The sequence below is a fragment of the Rhodnius prolixus genome, unplaced genomic scaffold, assembly GCF_049639745.1.
Source record: "Rhodnius prolixus isolate KJV_2025 unplaced genomic scaffold, Rpr scaffold_5, whole genome shotgun sequence".
In the NCBI taxonomy this organism is placed as follows: domain Eukaryota; kingdom Metazoa; phylum Arthropoda; class Insecta; order Hemiptera; family Reduviidae; genus Rhodnius; species Rhodnius prolixus.
Window position 1 is genome coordinate 26,868,107 of NW_027411624.1, and position 18,389 is coordinate 26,886,495.

The window sequence follows — 18,389 nt, forward strand, 5'->3', positions numbered from 1 at the left end:
TCGATACCGAGAATCCAAAACGCTAACCTCTGAGGTTATTTCTTCTATCAATTTCATTTTGAGTTCCACTTAATTCTTCAACATTAAAGTAGACATTTATCAATAGCTAGTTAGGAGGAATGGATTAGTTTAATGATTGCAGCAATGGATTTCGACGCTGAGATCCCTGGTTCGAATCCAACTACCGGCCCTTATATATCCTAGTAGCCACTTGCAGGTCAATTTCCGGTGATGGAAAGTGTTGGTTGGAGAACACTGCACGGAGGCCAGCAGTGGCTAAAAAAAATCTAAGGTCGCCAATAACTTCTTTAGAAAAATATTAAGGCATTTTACTACGTGGTTTGAAAAAAACACAAGAAAAGCTATCAATTGTCAATAATTTGAGACGAAAAAGATTTGTGTTGACCCTTCGTGAGTTTCTCTTATCGCTGAAAAACGGATTTTTAAAATGGAACTGATCAATTTTGTATAAAACCTTTTTGTCGGATCCATGGTAGTTTCTAAATAATACTCAGAATTTTACTTTCCTGCGAGTTTACGTTTTTTAATTATGGTGTCCACCACAAACCTGGTCAGACACAGACAACAACTTTGTAATGAGGGTATTTCTAAAACTGTATATAAGTGAAAACTTTTAGAAGATAATCTACTTGATTGCAATACTTCCTCAAGGTTATTATTGTCTACTATAAAGAAAAAGTTACAAAAAAAAAACACTCAAAATTAACACCTGTCCATTTTAAAATTTTGAACAGATTCAAAATGAACTAAGGAAGACTTGGGCAAGCTTGTCAGTAAGGAAAGATTGACAAGTTTATTAATGTTTTGGAACTGTTTTTCGGTAGCTTTTTTAGCTCCAAATACAAGTTTACCATTAGTTTAGGTGGTCTTATAAAAAAGTAATGATTGTTAAATAAATACTGCTATCTCAGGAGGGAAATCAGTGGTTGTATATAAATAACAAATGTTGATTGGTACGCTTAATTTTTTTTGCCTAAAATGACTTCCACAACAGTTAAGTTATCCATTCGTCATAAATCACATCATATATAATCAAATGAATGATTTTAACAATTTGAAACTTTGAGAAGCCAATTTTTTGGAAATTCTTTAGGAAAGAAAAATGAAGACACAAATTTTTATTCCATAAATAAAGAAATATGAAATTGATTTACTACAGTAAAAGAAAAATATATATATATACAAGTACAAATACTTAATTTACAAAATAATAACAGAAAGGTTAAGACGTGCACTAATGCCTTTACCATGTATGTACAAGTATGAATTTACAAATTATTTCTATGATAATAAAATTTAAAACAATATTAGGCTCAATTTAGTAATTATTGTGGATAACATTTTAAGCGATCAAAAAAGCTATTTAGTTGTACGGTTACTTGCCTTTAGTTAAAGATAGTGCCTGTATATAATAAATGTTTAATTTTGCAATCCTTGAAAATGCTAGTAAAAATTAATGCTACCACCATTTACATGAGTTCAATAATTTTAAATTTTCTACTATTATATTAACGACGAGTTCAAGAGATCATTCATAGGGGCATGTAGCAGTTATCCATAGATGTTTCTAACTTGTACTGAAGCTACACACTTCTTACGTTCCGAGATGAAAATAAAAGTGTTACATTAATTTATCTCAGATCATCTACGAAATTATCTAAGTTTTAAATAATGAAATCGATTAAATTCAAAACAATTATTCTTTTATATAAAAATAAACCTCTACATTTACAAAATATTTAAAAAATTGCATTTACTTTTACTAAACATTCATGAATGTACACATCACTTTTTTCTTTCTGAAGCCAGAATTCTTCGTGATAAAAAAAGGTCTGTATTTATTTTTACAAAACTTCAGAACCACCTCCTGTCAAAAACATAGAAGGGAAAATAAAAATGAAATGTCATTACTCTTTTCTTACACGATGTTGAATGATAAAAGGAGTTAATTTATTCTTTTAAAATGGAATTTGAATTATTTTAAGATAAAATTAGAAAGGAAAAGGAAAAAATGTAGATTTTGTAAATTAATATTTACCAAAATAAATTTGTTCTATAGAAAAAAATAAATGAATCAATTTGATAGGGTTTGCAGACAGGGATAGATTGCCATACAATTAATTATTTAATTTTTTTGCAACTTTTATTTTATGAAAAAATATCAAATAAACTTCTTTTATTCATTCAAAACACAAAAGAGTACATTAAGAAGTTGAAATGAGTAATAAGTTAATTAATAATTTTCTAATTATAAAATGCATTCATTTAAAGAACGAATATTTGTAAATGATAAACCCATACAAAATTGAAGCAATAAAATGTATCTAACAAATAGAAAATAATATTAGTAGAAGGCATTCAACAATGAGTTATTTATGGGTGACTGAAATTTTCTAATATCTGGAACTTTGTAAAGAAATTAAACTTTCTTGGGAAACTTCTGAGGACTCTGCACCATAGCGCGGCAGAGTTCGAAAAACCTAGTAAAATAAGTATTGAATATGACTATAATACCATCAAAGGAGTGATATTCTAATTCGCACCTGATTCTACGACACTATTCGAAATACGCTTTTAAATACAATCACGATGAATTCAATCTTGTTAACAGAAATCAGCCAAACCTCTTCCCATTAGTACGACTCCTGTGAAACAACTCAAAGAACACTGAATAAATTCTACCCCTCAAATAAACAAATATCAAGTTAAATAAAAACTTGTTCGTCTTGGAGAATTTTCTAGAGCATCGGACGATATTCTACCAAACACCTTATCAAAGAAAGATCCTAGACCAAACACATTCATCTTCTATACTCTGCTACACGTATAAATAATCCTTATTCAATTGTAAGCTGGCTGTTTTTCCAACAATACCTCTAAATGTATTTGTAACTGCCCTCTAAATACTCATAAGACAATATATCAAAATACAATATATACAAGTATTATTAGTATATAAAAGCCAACTGAAAGAATAAATGGCAATCGGTATCTTTTCTAGCCCTCAAAAAAGAAACTCATTCATTGTAGACTCCATTAAAGCTAACACGGGTTGGTCTTGATAAAATGATTTCATATATTTGTAAGTGATAAGGACTATGCTTGCTTTCTTGATGTCTCTGTTGTGATAAGATGTAGTATACGATGAACTAGTAAAGTGCATCACCTTCACTTAGTACTCCTTCGTGCCAATGAACTTTTGACTGCTATATAAACAAATATTTTCCAAAACCTACTCCCAACAAAACAGAGTTCAAAAGTGAAAAGAACTGTCAAACACGTAAGAATTTACTTTCTGTACTTTGAATGAAAAGGTTTTCCCTTCATCTACTTGTTTTTAGCAGCATACATTTTTATAATTACTAATTCTAATTTTGTCTCGATAAAATCTTTACTTTTTACTTTACTGTGATTTGTTGTAGCCAAAGTTTTCAAGATTGCCTTGCTAAAGGCCACTCCATTACCCAAATAAGAGTAAATTTTCTATTTTCTTATTTCTCCTCTAAAAGTTTTCGTTTATAAATTTCTTTTTTTAATTAGATTTTCTAATATCCTAACTCTAATCGTTTCTAATCTTTACGTTCCTCATGTTTCCATTTCTTTTCCCCAAAAAAGGTACCTACGTCAAGCTGTTTTTGTTCGCATAGAGGGTCCTCCTTCTTCATCCCTTTATCGAATCGAAAGTGACAACAAATAGACTTTTCGCTACAAATTCAAGCAAGCTAAAGCAAGTTGTAGATGTGAGCAATCTATCTATACAATGACATGCAGATTGGAGTAGATAAGTTTCTAAGAAATCGGCAATCGTTTTCGCGTTTTAACTTAGAAAAAGAAAATCTTTTTACGCAGAAATAATCTTGGTTATTTTAAATATTTAGTCATTTTTAGGTAACAATTGAAAAAAAGGTTTTTAATTAAGAAGGGATATAGTTTATTAGACGGATAGGAGAAAAACAAAAAAATCAGAAAGTCACCAGAAGAAAATGTACAAATATATATAAAAAAAAATGTACTGGAGTGAGTTAGTTTTTTTAATTAAATATTTCGGAAATCGCAAAATAACACACAGTGGACTAAAACATTTTAGTACCAATTGCTTTAATTCTTCTATTTACTCATGAATTTTCCGAAATATTTTTATTTTTATAGTTAGTAAAACTCAAGCAAAATACCGACCACCTAAAGTAGTGAAGCTAGTTATAATTGGATGTTGTGCCATCTTGAACCTCCACCATAATTTTATTCGACCAATTTAACTACATACGAGAGTGCGAGAGAGTTGTACAACCACGCCCGCCAGCCTGTACCCTTTGTATTCGCATCTATTCTTGATTCTAATTCCTGGCATAGATATTTTCGATCATGTGATCGTCCGGATCTCATATCACAGAGCATTCTCTTTCTACATTCTGAATCACATGAAGGACGCACCGGAGAATTTTTCCAATAATACCTGAAAAAAAAAGAAAGAAAAAAATTACAAAGAAGAACAAAATCGAACACAAAAGCACTGTCAAAGTAAGGTAACCACAATCCGGAATTGATGGTAAATAATATCAATTATATTACAATAAAATAATATTTCTATTAAATTTATAACATTGCAAGTGTTAGAAAAATAACTTACTTAAAGTACAAATCAAACATGGTTATGTTCTCAGCTAATTTGTTGATATAATTATCCCAATCAGCAGGAGAGAGTGACTGCATAAGATAAGCGTGCCTGGCACTATACTCTTTGTACCAAATTGGATAATCGTACAGATTAGCTTCTCTAAGATTCATTATCCACGTTTCATGATCTAGTACCATCTATATAAGAATTAAAATAAAATAGATTCATTATTTAATTAGGATTAAACTAATAACTGTACTAGTTACTAAATTGAATTCAATTCTTTATTGCTTCTAAATATATCTTTCAGCAGGAAAGTTTCATAATTAATCTCATTATTTTGTATAATATGATACTAAAATGTTGCTTTATTCTCGAATTCCTGGAATGAACATAAATTTTCTCTTCACTTACTTCGCATTTTTCCTTTTCTTACTCTTAAGTAAGTGTTTCAATCACACATTATATCTTAGTTAAAAACTGTCTTTCTATAGTTGTTCATTATTTATTTCTATAAAGGGAATTATGTATGTAAAAGTGCCATCAGAGGGAGCTGCCGACAACGCCACACAGCCTGAAGATTAGGTTATAGTCGAGGAAGGTTTAGCGTCATTTTAGAGTGTTTACGTTACAGTTTTTCATAGTGTTTAACGACGGTGAAAAATGACTAGTAATTTAATTTGTAAGACGGTTTTCAAAAACAGATTTTATTATTCTGTGGGAGATGTAAAAGTGCCATCAGAGGGGGCTGCCGACAACGCCACACAGCCTGAAGATTAGGTTATAGTCGAGGAAGGTTTAGCGTCATTTTAGAGTGTTTACGTTACAGTTTTTCATAGTGTTTAACGACGGTGAAATATGACTAGTAATTTAATTTGTAAGACGGTTTTCAAAAACCGTCTTACATATATTTTTTTGAAGCCTAAAGATGATTTAGTAGTCAATCGGAAAATCGGCTGGGTAAACAAACTTTTTTTTTCCTAACCTACATTCAAGAACTTAAAAAATTCTAAATTGGTTACAGTGAACTACATACCCTGGTCGACTTTTCATGATCACCATCAACATAATAAATTCTGTAACCAGGATTCAAATCATAATAAGGTGTAACTGACGGACCAACGTAGGCAATACTTATTGCACGTCCCATATCATCCATATCATAAAAAACTTCAAATTCATCGAAATGAGTATGGCCGAAAAATTGTGCGGTGATTACTCCTTCATATCTGCAAGGCAATTCATTAATTGTTATATATTGGTCATTTGAACACTAACTTAATTCTATTTAAGGAAGAAACATTAGGAATTACCTATTAATAATGGTGTAATAATTTCTAGACCATATCCTAGCACAATCACTATAACCAGGTGGGATATGACCAATCACGTGTACTTTTTCACCACTAAACTCTGCACTCTGTAGTTCATATATAAACCATTGAAGCTCTTTAGCGGGATCAGTACTATTTAAAAGTAACCACCTGAAACAAATTTGTATTACTACAAAAACTGTGAAATTCACAATTTTCATTTGTGTAATATACGAATTCATCCATTTGTATTAGCATAGGTAGTTGAAATATCTACTGGTGCAATAAAATGATCAGGATCTAAAAATATTTAATGATTATTTTTACGGATTTCATGATTTTTAATAAATTTTTTGCTTGTCATTTTGTCTCTTAAGTACACAATAGAATTTTTTCGTAAATTTAAAGATTACATACCAATTCTTGTTATTGCAGTAATTCATATTTAATGAAATGATTCTAAAACCAGGTCTGACTAGCACTGAATAAAAGGCTCCTCTTCTTACTGTTCTGGATACTGAAGTTGGTAACCATTTTCTCCATTGATTATCCAGTTCATCATACAACCATTTTATTGAAAAGTCATTTTGAACGAAAGGTGGTGGAAAACTAAAATATATATATATATTTTATGATGAAAAAAATGTCATGTAGAAATTTTACACTTATAAAAAAGTTGAAAATATATTTTGTGCACGATTAAATATAATCGTTGATGTCTGTAAATAAAGATCACTACTAGAGGAAGATCGTGCTCTAGAGAAGTCCCAAGGCTCCAATTAATATGTATGTAAATCATCAAACAAAACGACCAGTAAGCAAAATTATTTGTTTATCGATTCTACTTTACTACTTTCTGTGACATTAAAACATTTAACTCTTACTACTTTTGATTTAATATCTCTCAAAGGGAAGGGATTAGCTATTCGGTTAGCGTACTGGACTCCTACGCGGAGGTCCCGGGTTCGAATCCAGCTGCTGACCCTTACATTTTCTCTTCCTAGGAGCTTCTTACAGCTCACTGTCCGGTGATGGACAGTGTTGTCTGTAACGAGAGAACACTGCCCGGAGGCCGGCAGTGCACTGAATAAAGCTCCGCGCGCCAATAACCTTAGATGTTGACGCGCCTTAAATCATTAAAAAAATAAAATAAAATAACTCTCAAATTTTGAAAATGATGGCAGAAAAATAATGGAATATTTCATAATTTTATAATCTAAATATCACCTGTTTACCGGTGCAGCTTCATGATTGCCTAAAGCAGGAAATATTGGTATACCAGGGAAAGTTTTCACCATTTGAGCAACAGTTTCTTTTAATATCATCAGGTTTTCTTCTCTAGTCTGATTCCAAACATCATGTGGTGGTAAATCACCTGTCCAGATGATATAGTCTATGTCCTGTATATGTATGAAAAAATAAAAATAAAAATTAGTTACATTATTTCAAGGGACATTTCCTTCTAAAAACGTCTAAATAATAATTACCGGATGAGTGTTAGTGATATGTTGTAACATATGATCGATGGTCCTTTTCGGGGTATCACATTTTCTATAATCTCCCCATCTTCCAGCAGCTGACTGGACATCAGGCGCTGGTCCATTGGTAAGTCTACAGCACAACGGTTCTTTACAATTAGCATTTGAACCTTCATGGTAATAAGGATCAAAATGTGTATCAGAGAGATGGAGTACTTTAAACGTTGAAACAAGTTCCTGATAATAGAAAAAGAGAAAAGAAGCTGATTAGAAGCAATATTTTACAAAAAGACTTAACAAGTAAAGGCAAGTTGAAGATACTATACAAGCAAAACATCAGCCTACAAATATTTATAAACATCAGAAATTTGTTAAAAACTCAAATGCAATTTTAAAATAGCAATTCAGATTTATTTATTTTTTATTTTTTTTACCTTTGGACTTGGGGCTGGCTTTGGTGCTGGCTTTGGTACAGGAGGAAATACTACATTCCAATCGTGAGTTGGATTGTAAACTTCTTCGCAGCCATCACCGACTACAAAACTGCATATTTCATCAGGACCAATTTGAACTCTTTTTAAAACGTACACAACTTCAGCCTAACGTGCAAAAACAACATAAAACTAAATAATAATTTAAGCTGATTAGTGAAATGTCAGGTATTAAATTATAATGAACAAGTTTCTATCGGCAATAGCGAAAAGTAGTGCTTAATAACAAAAATTGGTCTCCCAAAAATCATTTCTCTGGCCATTGCCGACAAAAAACCTTTTTATAAATATAATTATATTATTTCTATCTTCATGGTGTCTCGAAGACTACATGGGCCATTTAGAGGAAATAGATTTCTAGTCAAAGCAGGAGGGATCCTGCAATGAGCGAGGACCTACTCTCGGCCCAGAAGCGTAGACCAGTTTATAAATTCCTAATAATTATAATTGTTTAAATATACTTACTCCAAATAATTCAGTGAAGCCTTCACATACTCGAGGTGTTTGTATTTGTAAACTAACACAGAATTTATATACAATTTGTTCTATATCTTTGGTCGTTTTACCACCTCTAATGTAATGCTGCAATAGGCCTACACCTGAAATATTAGATGAATGTATATTAAAAGTGTGGAGATGAAAAAATGAATAAGAGCGGCCAATACTTTTCAGTCTCAAGAGAGTTTGCATGTGAAAAGTAAATCATTTAAAAAACCGCTCATCAAGAATACGGGTTTCTTTTTAAAAGATATAATAATTTTCAATAAATGATTAACGGCCAGACTTTTCATAATTAAACATGTCTGATGTCGTTATTGAATTCAATAAATTTATATAAATCGATGAAAATTAAATCTTATCTCGCAAAATAATGTGTACAATATTTTTCATATTCATTACAAGTTACACAAGGAATACAAAAAGATTACCTGCTTTGCACGCAGTACATGACACTTTTGACATAACACTAGTCTCTACTTCTGTAACGACCTGTTTCAAATTGAAGAGTCGAAGAGCCTTGTCCACTAAACGAGGCAAGTGTCTTCCTCTTCTCATATCACCTTCGGCTAGATCTTCATCTATTTCACTTATTACTTCTGTATAGTTTAACTGTAAAATGAAGGAATTAATTTTAACAGATATAACCATTGATATATTTTGAAGGTTATACAATTATTCAGAACAAAACAATTCCGTAGAGTGAAAAAAGGATTAGTTCTTCTTCAGGAGAACTTGGTGTCACTATGCATGTCATCAGCCTAAGATCTAGAAAATCAGTTACTGCAGCAGTCACACATTACACATAGGTAGTGGAGCTGAAGTAGTTGATGAGTTTAACTATATGGCTTTAGCGTATTATAATAATTTAACTCTTCGTTACATACATTGACACTTAAACGAACCCCAATAGATCTACTAGAGATCCCTGTGAACAGGAATTAGTAGCTCGACAATCTACAATTTGGAGCGAACTGTAAATCATACGGCATGGAATAGAAAAACCTATACGATACGGGGTAAAAAAATCCAACATGCAACGATATTCCTAAAGTATTTGTAACGAAAATAATTCTAAACTGTAGGTCTATCTCCCTCATTTCCATTTTAAGCTACATTTCAGAACAAGTTCCATGCAAGGTTTGGCCAGTCAAATACCATTGGGAGATGCAAAATAGACATTTTTGCGAACCTATTGAGACAAGCCTACTCATTTTTTTTCCTGTCAAGATTTGGTATTGACCATAACTGCTTTCTACCAAATAAATCGGACACTTGCTATTTGCCTTAAAACCGATAATGCTGTTCACAAAAAGAAGTGTATATAAAAAATGAACAATAATTTAACAAACAATAAATAATAACTTTGTACCTTTAATTTTTTAAATTGTTCCAAAGTGAGTTTTTCAAGTTCTTCTGGTGACATATATTTAGGCGGTAATGTATGATTAACCTTCGCTGGTTGCACCAAAGGGCTATCATCTCGTTCAAACACAGCAAACTCTTTCCACATGTAATTATCATCAACATTACTCCAGTAATTTCGTCTTTCTATTGGTCCACCTGCAATGTAAATTATTTATTTACATTGATTAGTTTGTGGAAAAATTCAGAACAAGGCTGCATTTGTTTAACTTAGAGAGTTTAAAAAAAAAACAAATATTGCTTAACGTAAACAAGGGATAGCATAAGGAATTAATTAATGTTTAAAAACGTTACTGGTAGCGAGACTTTGTTTACTTTTCATTAGAAAAGAAGGGATTGATAGTTGGATAATCCAAATGGCTAGATTTCATCGATGAAGCCATCACAGCTTGTTTACTTTCTCTTATTTCTAACTTGTTCTAACCTGTCGTGATGAAGAATACATCTTCATCATCATCACATTTGAATTATCAGCTTTAATCGATTTAGAAAATTTGCCTTTCAGTTACAAACCTGTCTGTGGGAATGTGTGTATGGTTTGAAGAAAAACACATGTTTTTATATACCACTAACAGTTATAGAAATGCAATATGGTAAATTTGTAATAATCAATCAACTTTTGAAGTTTTATTTTTTCTTCTAATTTTCATTTCGACTTTGGAAACATCGTTAGCTAATGAGGACATAAAAGATAAAAGATTTGGTGAGCAAAGATTCAGTGGAAACGCCATACTTTCAAACTGAATATGTGCCATCTGAAATAATCTAAATAAGTTTGCAGATGATAATTTGTACCTTTCATTTGAAAATAAAAGACAAAAAAATGGTTTTATATACGATATATGTATAATAAACGTAAAATATAAATATAAGAATTATATTTAAACTATAAAAATAATGGAATTGCAAATTTGTCAGGGTTATCGCTCAAAACTGATTAACATTACTAATAATAAAAAAGAAGAATATCTTATCGAAATCCTAATGTATAACTGAGTTCTGTTTAGAATTTAAAAATAAAAAATTCTTTTATACTCTATAGCATTTCAGTCCACTACTTTTGAAGAAAACTGAATATAATACTTCCTTCAATGCAACCATTTTTTCCGGAAATGGTAAAATAGGCAAATATTGCTCACTATTCTACCGCATTATAACCTCGTAAAGCTGTTAATATTAGATAAAATATGTATTTCCTTAATTCTCTAGTTAATTCGCACAAGTTCAAAAAAATCATTGACTGATTTTTTTTCCCCCAGATTAGGATACGGTTTGTCCAGATTGGCTTGGATATTGTGTTCCAAGTTACTTAATGAATGGTTTCTCTATCTCTCCATGTGCTTCTTGTTTCAGACTCTATTATTCTCCAAACGGGCAACATTTTAGAAATTATAAATGTTGTTAGACTTCCACCGAAATGCTCATTAGTAAGAGATGACCAACATCTTCAAATTGTGTTTTCAAATCGTGACAAATCGAGTGAGATTGAACTATATCATCAATTAGCTTAAGAATGGATCCACATACAACCCAAACAAAATGGGTAAATCTTCAAAAAGTATTTAACTACGGCAATGAAAACAGTCGCTCATATTTTTAATTTCCATAAAAATTTTCATATTTTATTTTTATTTCTTATTTAAATCCATTCTGTGGAATTTACTATTATAGGAATTTTTAACAAATTAAGATCTTTAGTTAAGAGAGTAAAAGAACCTTTTGTTTTAAAGTTTGGACTTTTTAAAACTGAAACTGACTAGACAAATTTAAATTTTCGCTAAAATTATTAACGTTAGGTATTTTTATAGAGAAACATTACCAAGAAATTTTGTTTTAAAGATTTTGTTTTTGTTCATGTAAGTTTCAAAAAAGAAACCCTCCAGTGGGAGAGTTTTTATGAAACAATTCTGAAAACCAATAATTGAGAAATACTAGAATTATACTTACCAGAAACTAAAGGTGTTACTATATTTAACAGCATTAATATCCATAAAAGACACCATGTTGAATACCTTATAAGCATAATACTTAAAACAGGAACTGTAGGTTAGAATATTGACAGCCCACTGCAACGGAACAACAGAAAAAGGATAAATTAGAAATTAAATTACAAAACGATACGTAACTTGTATATAGAATTTTTAGACAAAGTAAATGGACTTTACGCCAATTAAATAGATAGATATTGTTTTGATATGTTTCTAACAAAGTATTAGATATAGTGCCTTATCAACGAAACTTTTTTTTAGTATACATTTATTTCTCTACCTTTCTACCCACCTGGGTACTTTCTGTAGAACCTTTCTATGGATTTTTTTTTTTTATTTGTTATGTAATGCGAGGGTCGTTTGAAAAGTCCGTGCAAAAATAAAAACTACTTTATTTTTTGGGGTAAACCTTTTTTATTTTTCAATATAGTCTCCTTTTAGGCTTATACACTTCGTCCAACGCTGCTCTAGTTTGTTGATCCCTTCCGAATAATAGGATTTGTCCAAGTCTGAAAAATAGCCATTCGTTTCTGCAATTACCTCCTCGTTTGAATAAAATCTTTTTCCCGCCAGCCATTTCTTCATATTGGGGAACAAATAGTAGTCCGAGGGAGCCAAGTCTGGAGAATAGGGGGGATGTGAAACGAGTTGGAACCCTATTTCCATTAATTTTGCGATCATAACTGCTGAGGTGTGAGCTGGTGCGTTGTCGTGATGGAAAAGGACTTTTTTGTGGGCCAATCGTGGGCGTTTTTCTTGCAGCTCGGTTTTCAAACGGCCCAATAACGATGAATAATATGCACCTGTAATAGTTTTACCCTTTTCCAGATAGTCGATGAGGATTATTCCTTGCGAATCCCAAAAGACAGTCGCCATAATCTTTCCGGCCGAAGGAACGGTCTTCGCTTTTTTTGGCGCAGATTCCTCCTTGGTAACCCATTGTTTAGATTGTTCTTTGGTCTCAGGAGTGTAGTGATGTATCCATGTTTCATCCACAGTGACGAAACGACGCTTAAAGTCCTGCGGATTCTTCTGGAACAGCTGCAAACCGTCCTTGCAACACTTCACACGATTTCGTTTTTGGTCAAGCGTGAGCAATCGCGGCACCCATCTTGCGGAAAGCTTTGTCATGTCCAAATGTTGATGCAAAATATTATGTACCCGTTCATTCGAGATGCCCACAGCACTAGCAATCTCACGCACCTTCGCTCTTCTGTCATCCATCACCATATCATGGATTTTATCAATGATTTCTGGAGTAGTAACCTCAACAGGGCGTCCAGAACGTTCAGCGTCACTTCTGCCATATGGCCACTCCGAAAATTTTGAAACCACTTATAAACTGTTCTAATCGAAGGTGCAGAGTCACCATAATGTTTATCAAGCTTCTCTTTAGTCTCCTGAGGCGTTTTGCCTTTCATAAAGTAGTGTTTAATCAACACACGAAATTCTTTTTCGTCCATTTTTTGAAAATCACTCGACTTCCTCGATTCAAACGAATGCCAAACACAAAGAAATAGACCGATCTGGCTGAAACTTGGTGTGTGTCCTTCCAAGAGATGCTATTAACTAAACATAACCTCGATACGCGCCAGTGGTGCTATCTCTTTGACTTTGCACGGACTTTTCAAACGACCCTCGTAAGTTGCCCCAAGAACCATGTTCATTTCAACGCATAAAGATTAAGGAAATTTTCATTTGGAATTCATTAATCAATGTTACATATTTTTCCTCTCCTTTTTTTCCCAAAAACGTAAACACTCTTTAGTTACAACATAGTTTTTATACAGTACCACTTCCATTTTGGTGCATGAGGATGGTGTAGATCTTACGGCCAATTTACAGTCTATTTTAATTTTACATCAGACAAATGAAATATTCTTAAGGAATAAACTGCAGACGTAAAAGCTCATCGGTATTGACTTCTTCTTCTTCTTAAAGAAGGGAAAGCCCTATTTTGAGGCGTGGAAAATGGTATTGACATAAATAATCTTAAACATTTCTAAAAAAAAATTGTATAAAAATTATAGCTGTTCACGTTTTTCAAAATTAAAAAGAAAATTGAGCAAAAAACATTATTTTCTTTAAATTTAACTATTTATCGTGGAATAAGTTTATTAGCTTACGAATATGATAAATTATTTTTAGAAGATTGTGCTATAGTCATTTTATAAAGTGAACAAGAAGGTAATGTAGTATGTAGCTTTCTCAACACGTAGTTTTTGAGTTTCTAGACAGATCTGAAAGAAAAACCGGACTACAGCTGTTAATGTCTAATTAGATTTTTAAAGAAACAATGTAGAATGTTAATTGACCTATTCTTTAGGGCCGAAAGCTTGACAAAAACAAATAACAGAAAATGCAAGAATCCCAATCCTATAAAAATTTTAAAAATCTTTGGAAACATTTTTTGGAGAAACTTCAACAAAAAAAAAAATATAGGAAACTTACAAAAGGTAATTTTTCTGTACGTTCAACTACCATCAAATCTTAATCTTATATAATTTACTAATGCACTTTAATGTGAGCAGTTATATTGCAACATTTCCATGAAAACCCCTCATTTTTGGGGAGGGGAGAATGATAATTAAGATAATAGAACTAAATTTGTGTAATTAATAAACGCAATTTTAAAGAAAATCGTAAAAGGAAGGGAAAAAGACATTTATTAAAGCAGTATCGATGATTGACAGTTCCTAATCGAATTCTAAAGTGATATTGGTTCTCGTACGGTTTTTGCACGTTTCAGCTTCATTTTTACGAGCTATTTCTTGTGACTTTTTCATTGACTGTGAAAACGATTCATCATATACTTTCTCTTTTTTATCAATAAAAGAAGGTGCCAATTTGAAGTGCTTCTTGATACTTCTAATTCTAATTAAAATATATAAGATTTATTAACTCCAATAATAATAATACAAAAAAAAATTACAACATTGCGATAGTAAAAGTAATATTTTAAGCAAAAATTTTAAAAGAAAAAAAAAGTTTGGTGTTATCACTTAAGTGGTTGGTATTTAACTTAAAATACAAATTAAAAACTGGGAAATTAACAAGGCAGTGGATATTAATGAATGCTTTTTCCTCGTAATTATCACATACACGATAAAGACTAATTATTATATTTAATTAAAGAAAACCAAATTATATAATGATAATTTTTGTATATTACTTCATTTCCTGCATAAGTTTTATCAAAGGTCCTTGTCCCGAACTTGAACGGGGAAATTATCTCATCAAGGTTAGAATAAACTTTTCACCTATAGACTCTGGCGTCATAGACTCTCTCGGGTTAAAGAGGCTGCAAACTTACTCTCTTCCGCTTTGTAAATATAAAAAGTAAAGTAATCACAATTTTTCTCTTAGGCAGGGCTTAACATCCAACTACTAATTGGGTAACGAAGACAGAGTGGAAGCTATTTTTATAACTAGCAAATGAACAGTAGGTACCATAACTCCCATTTACAAAACCATCTCTATACCAACAACCGGTCCTCTTCAACTTAGATTAGTTGGTATTCGGTTATACTTTTATCTAAAAGTGCAAACCATACAATATGGCGGGCATTCTGCTGTACTTTTTTGATACCTTTCTATAGCCAGTCAGCTTTGTCGTTTACCTGTCACCCACAATAATTTGGTTTACTCTGAACAATAGATATTCCACCATCATAAAGAACGCTGAACTTTGCCTTAAATTTTACAAAACATAAGCTAGTCATTATTCGCCATCGATGTTACAGCAATAAAAGAAACGTGCGGTTAAATTCGAAGGCCAAGGCCTCAAAATTCAATGCAAACCGGCCGACGGATATGAAAATTGGCGCTGACTACATCTGCTTCAGTGTTACCAACCTATAATGATAGCTAAACCCTCGATGTAAATGTGGGTCAAAATAAATGATTCTTTAATTTTTTTCTGCTCAGCATTCTTAGCTTGTATCCAAGGACTCTGTTCTTGGGCTCTTCTTCTATCTGCAAGCATACTCCAACCAGATGCTCTTGGTATTCATACTGGTTGGTTTCGAAAAGAGCTTCCAAGAGCTTCCGCCCTTCCTTTTCAGCACTTATTTATTATTCACTAAATATGCCAAGGGAATTCTCTCTACTAGTAATAAAATGCAACCTGAACACCATTTTATAATTACTGCTATAGCCCTGTTCTAATTGTTCGATTTCACTTACATGCAGAAGCTGTCAATGAAATTTGTATGAGCGAAAGTCAATTTACATAAATGCAAACAACTAAACCAAGTAAATTTATTGCGTACAGAATATTTAGAGACATTTATTTAACAAAAGTGAAACTTTTTTTTGCACATTAAATTTGAATACCACAAATAAGCGATGTTAATCTTGCCATCAAATCATATATTGGCCACTGCCTTGAACCTGTTCTCAGTCTGGAGTTAAAATTAAAACTATACAATTATGGAAATCATCGTCGATAGATAATACTAGCCAACCAGTATCTTTTCCTTCATTTTCACAGTAAAGCAGTTGTACCAATAGTGAAATGAATTACTAGATATAGATATTACGAGATAATTAATTAATACATGTTCACTGGTTTGCCAGCAAAATACATGGTTAGGATTAAAAGGGTCCATTGATCTTCTTTAATTAGGAAAACTGACTTTTTTTTATGCGCCTAATTACTCCTAATGAAAATTCGATGTCGAAAATTTTAATCTATTGCTGGATACTTCTTTTCCACAGCTTAATATATATGTAATATATAATATATTGTATATATACAATTCAAATTGCTACATTACAATAACCTACTTTTTGCACTTTTACTACACAATATTTTTTAACCTATCATAAACAGAACATTTTACTGTTACTAATTTGTTCAATGGACTGGAAAAATAACATATTAACACTTTCTTTCCAGTAAAAGTTTGTGTAAGATCATGTTTAGAATGGTAATGGTAATGTTAAAGGTAATAGAATGGCTAAGTTTGCAAATAAAGATTTGCAATAATAACAAGAATTTCAGACCGTTCTTTTGAATTGAATAAAATCTGTGTTTTTTAAAAATAATATTGGAGGGGAAAAATAAATGAATAATGAGAAAATAGTTTTTTTGCGGATGAGGAGAGGGGGCTGGGGAAGAACAAAAAGACTGTTACGACCCAGAAATAGGAGGAGAGAATCTCGTACCGTTACTCTTGGCAGACTCTTCAGCATTACTTTCTCTTACTGTAGTCTGAGTAGAGTTGCAGTTTCTAATCTCAGTTTTAAGCTAGAGAAGAATGTTTTGAATGATTATCTGATCAGAAACTCTAGACATGAATCTGAACAGAAATAGAATAGTGTTAATGCGTAAAATATTTAAAGGTTAGGCTATAAAATACAAAATTTAATGCAAACTCGTTGATCCGCCAATTAACGATAATAGAAGTAGACTAATCGAACTTAATACTGGATAAGTTTATTTATGATAATGGTACGATGTAGTTAACAACATTTGTCCAATTGTATAATAAGTGCTATTGACGGTTGATTAGAGAGATTATTGCTTGAAAGCGGTTGTAGATTGTAGATCAATTGTTGCTAATTGCCAAGATTGTTGATTGTACTTAGGTCATTCTACATATTCGTATATTCATTTTTCAGTCTTCTTTCGCCAATACACTTTTGAACGCTCACGGGGTTAATTGCTATTTCATTCTTTCTACAATTTAAGCATATTAATTTCTCCAATTGCAATTATTTTAACATTAATTGACAAATTTCAAGTAGTATTTGAATTTTATGAACCTACAATAATGATAACATTGACTTATAATGATAATTATTTAGGATAATATCCTAAAATTACGTATTATTGGGACTAAAATTTGGATATTGGAAGGTTTTTTTCTCAATTTTAGGGTTTATTACCTGCATTGGCCCAAGATTGCCTCTAAGAACAAATATCCTAAGGATAATTACCTAGTTCTGCCTAACAATATCGCATGACATTAATTGAAGTTGAATCCAAAAATTACTTGTCAGGTAGGGGAGAGGGGGCACATTTGAACAGAATTTACATTTTCTGTTACAGAGTGCCCAGAATCGTATTATTGAACCTTTTTATTTTGTTTTCTACAACTTTCAAGTCTTCTTAACAGATCTATATCAATAAACAGTTGGTACTTTACATACATATCTATATTTTTTTAATTAAAAAATGTTGTGTCAAATGTTAATATCTGCTCCACTGGTGGGGTACCTTTGAACACAATATAAAATAGAAAGAATTGATATTACTTTACTCTGAATCTAATTTCTATCAGTTATTTCTCTCGACTACTACATTACTTTCTCTTTTAAACCACAGAAATCTAGTTCAAAAATCAAGAATGACTCAGTTCCGGGATGTTGTACCCGAAGTGTGATGGGTTTAGGAAGTTTGAACAAAATATTCGGTTTGTTGCGCTCCTTAATGTAGGTTCGAACCACTTTCCCCTTCTCTGCGATTAAACCAAAAAAAAAAGTCACAAACTTGCAGGTCGGTAGGGCACATTTTATCTGTGATGTTGAAATGTTCCCCCTCTCCTACGATAAAA

The 18,389-nt window shown here is 31.8% G+C and overlaps 1 protein-coding gene across 7 annotated transcripts in view; it reads right to left on the reverse strand.

Annotated features, from left to right (window-relative positions):
* Positions 1 to 18,389, reverse strand: part of LOC141457836 (sphingomyelin phosphodiesterase) — an 80,899-nt gene that overhangs the window by 2,645 nt on the left and 59,865 nt on the right. For 4 of the 7 annotated variants that reach the window (XM_074135127.1, XM_074135128.1, XM_074135129.1 and 1 more), the window contains 12 exons: positions 11,789 to 11,907; positions 9,789 to 9,979; positions 8,848 to 9,028; positions 8,384 to 8,517; positions 7,862 to 8,026; positions 7,437 to 7,664; positions 7,177 to 7,349; positions 6,367 to 6,558; positions 5,950 to 6,120; positions 5,673 to 5,865; positions 4,649 to 4,833; positions 4,286 to 4,474 (listed from right to left, as the gene is read on the reverse strand). In XM_074135127.1, coding sequence (XP_073991228.1) covers positions 4,286 to 4,474; positions 4,649 to 4,833; positions 5,673 to 5,865; positions 5,950 to 6,120; positions 6,367 to 6,558; positions 7,177 to 7,349; positions 7,437 to 7,664; positions 7,862 to 8,026; positions 8,384 to 8,517; positions 8,848 to 9,028; positions 9,789 to 9,979; positions 11,789 to 11,864 — 2,078 coding nt within the window. In that variant the 5' untranslated portion in view covers positions 11,865 to 11,907. Of the gene's footprint in view, positions 1 to 1,284; positions 1,889 to 4,197; positions 4,475 to 4,648; positions 4,834 to 5,672; positions 5,866 to 5,949; positions 6,121 to 6,366; positions 6,559 to 7,176; positions 7,350 to 7,436; positions 7,665 to 7,861; positions 8,027 to 8,383; positions 8,518 to 8,847; positions 9,029 to 9,788; positions 9,980 to 10,156; positions 10,179 to 11,788; positions 11,908 to 18,389 lie in introns of those variants that run through there. The other 3 variants (XM_074135133.1, XR_012460580.1, XM_074135131.1) reach the window with 3 other exon arrangements.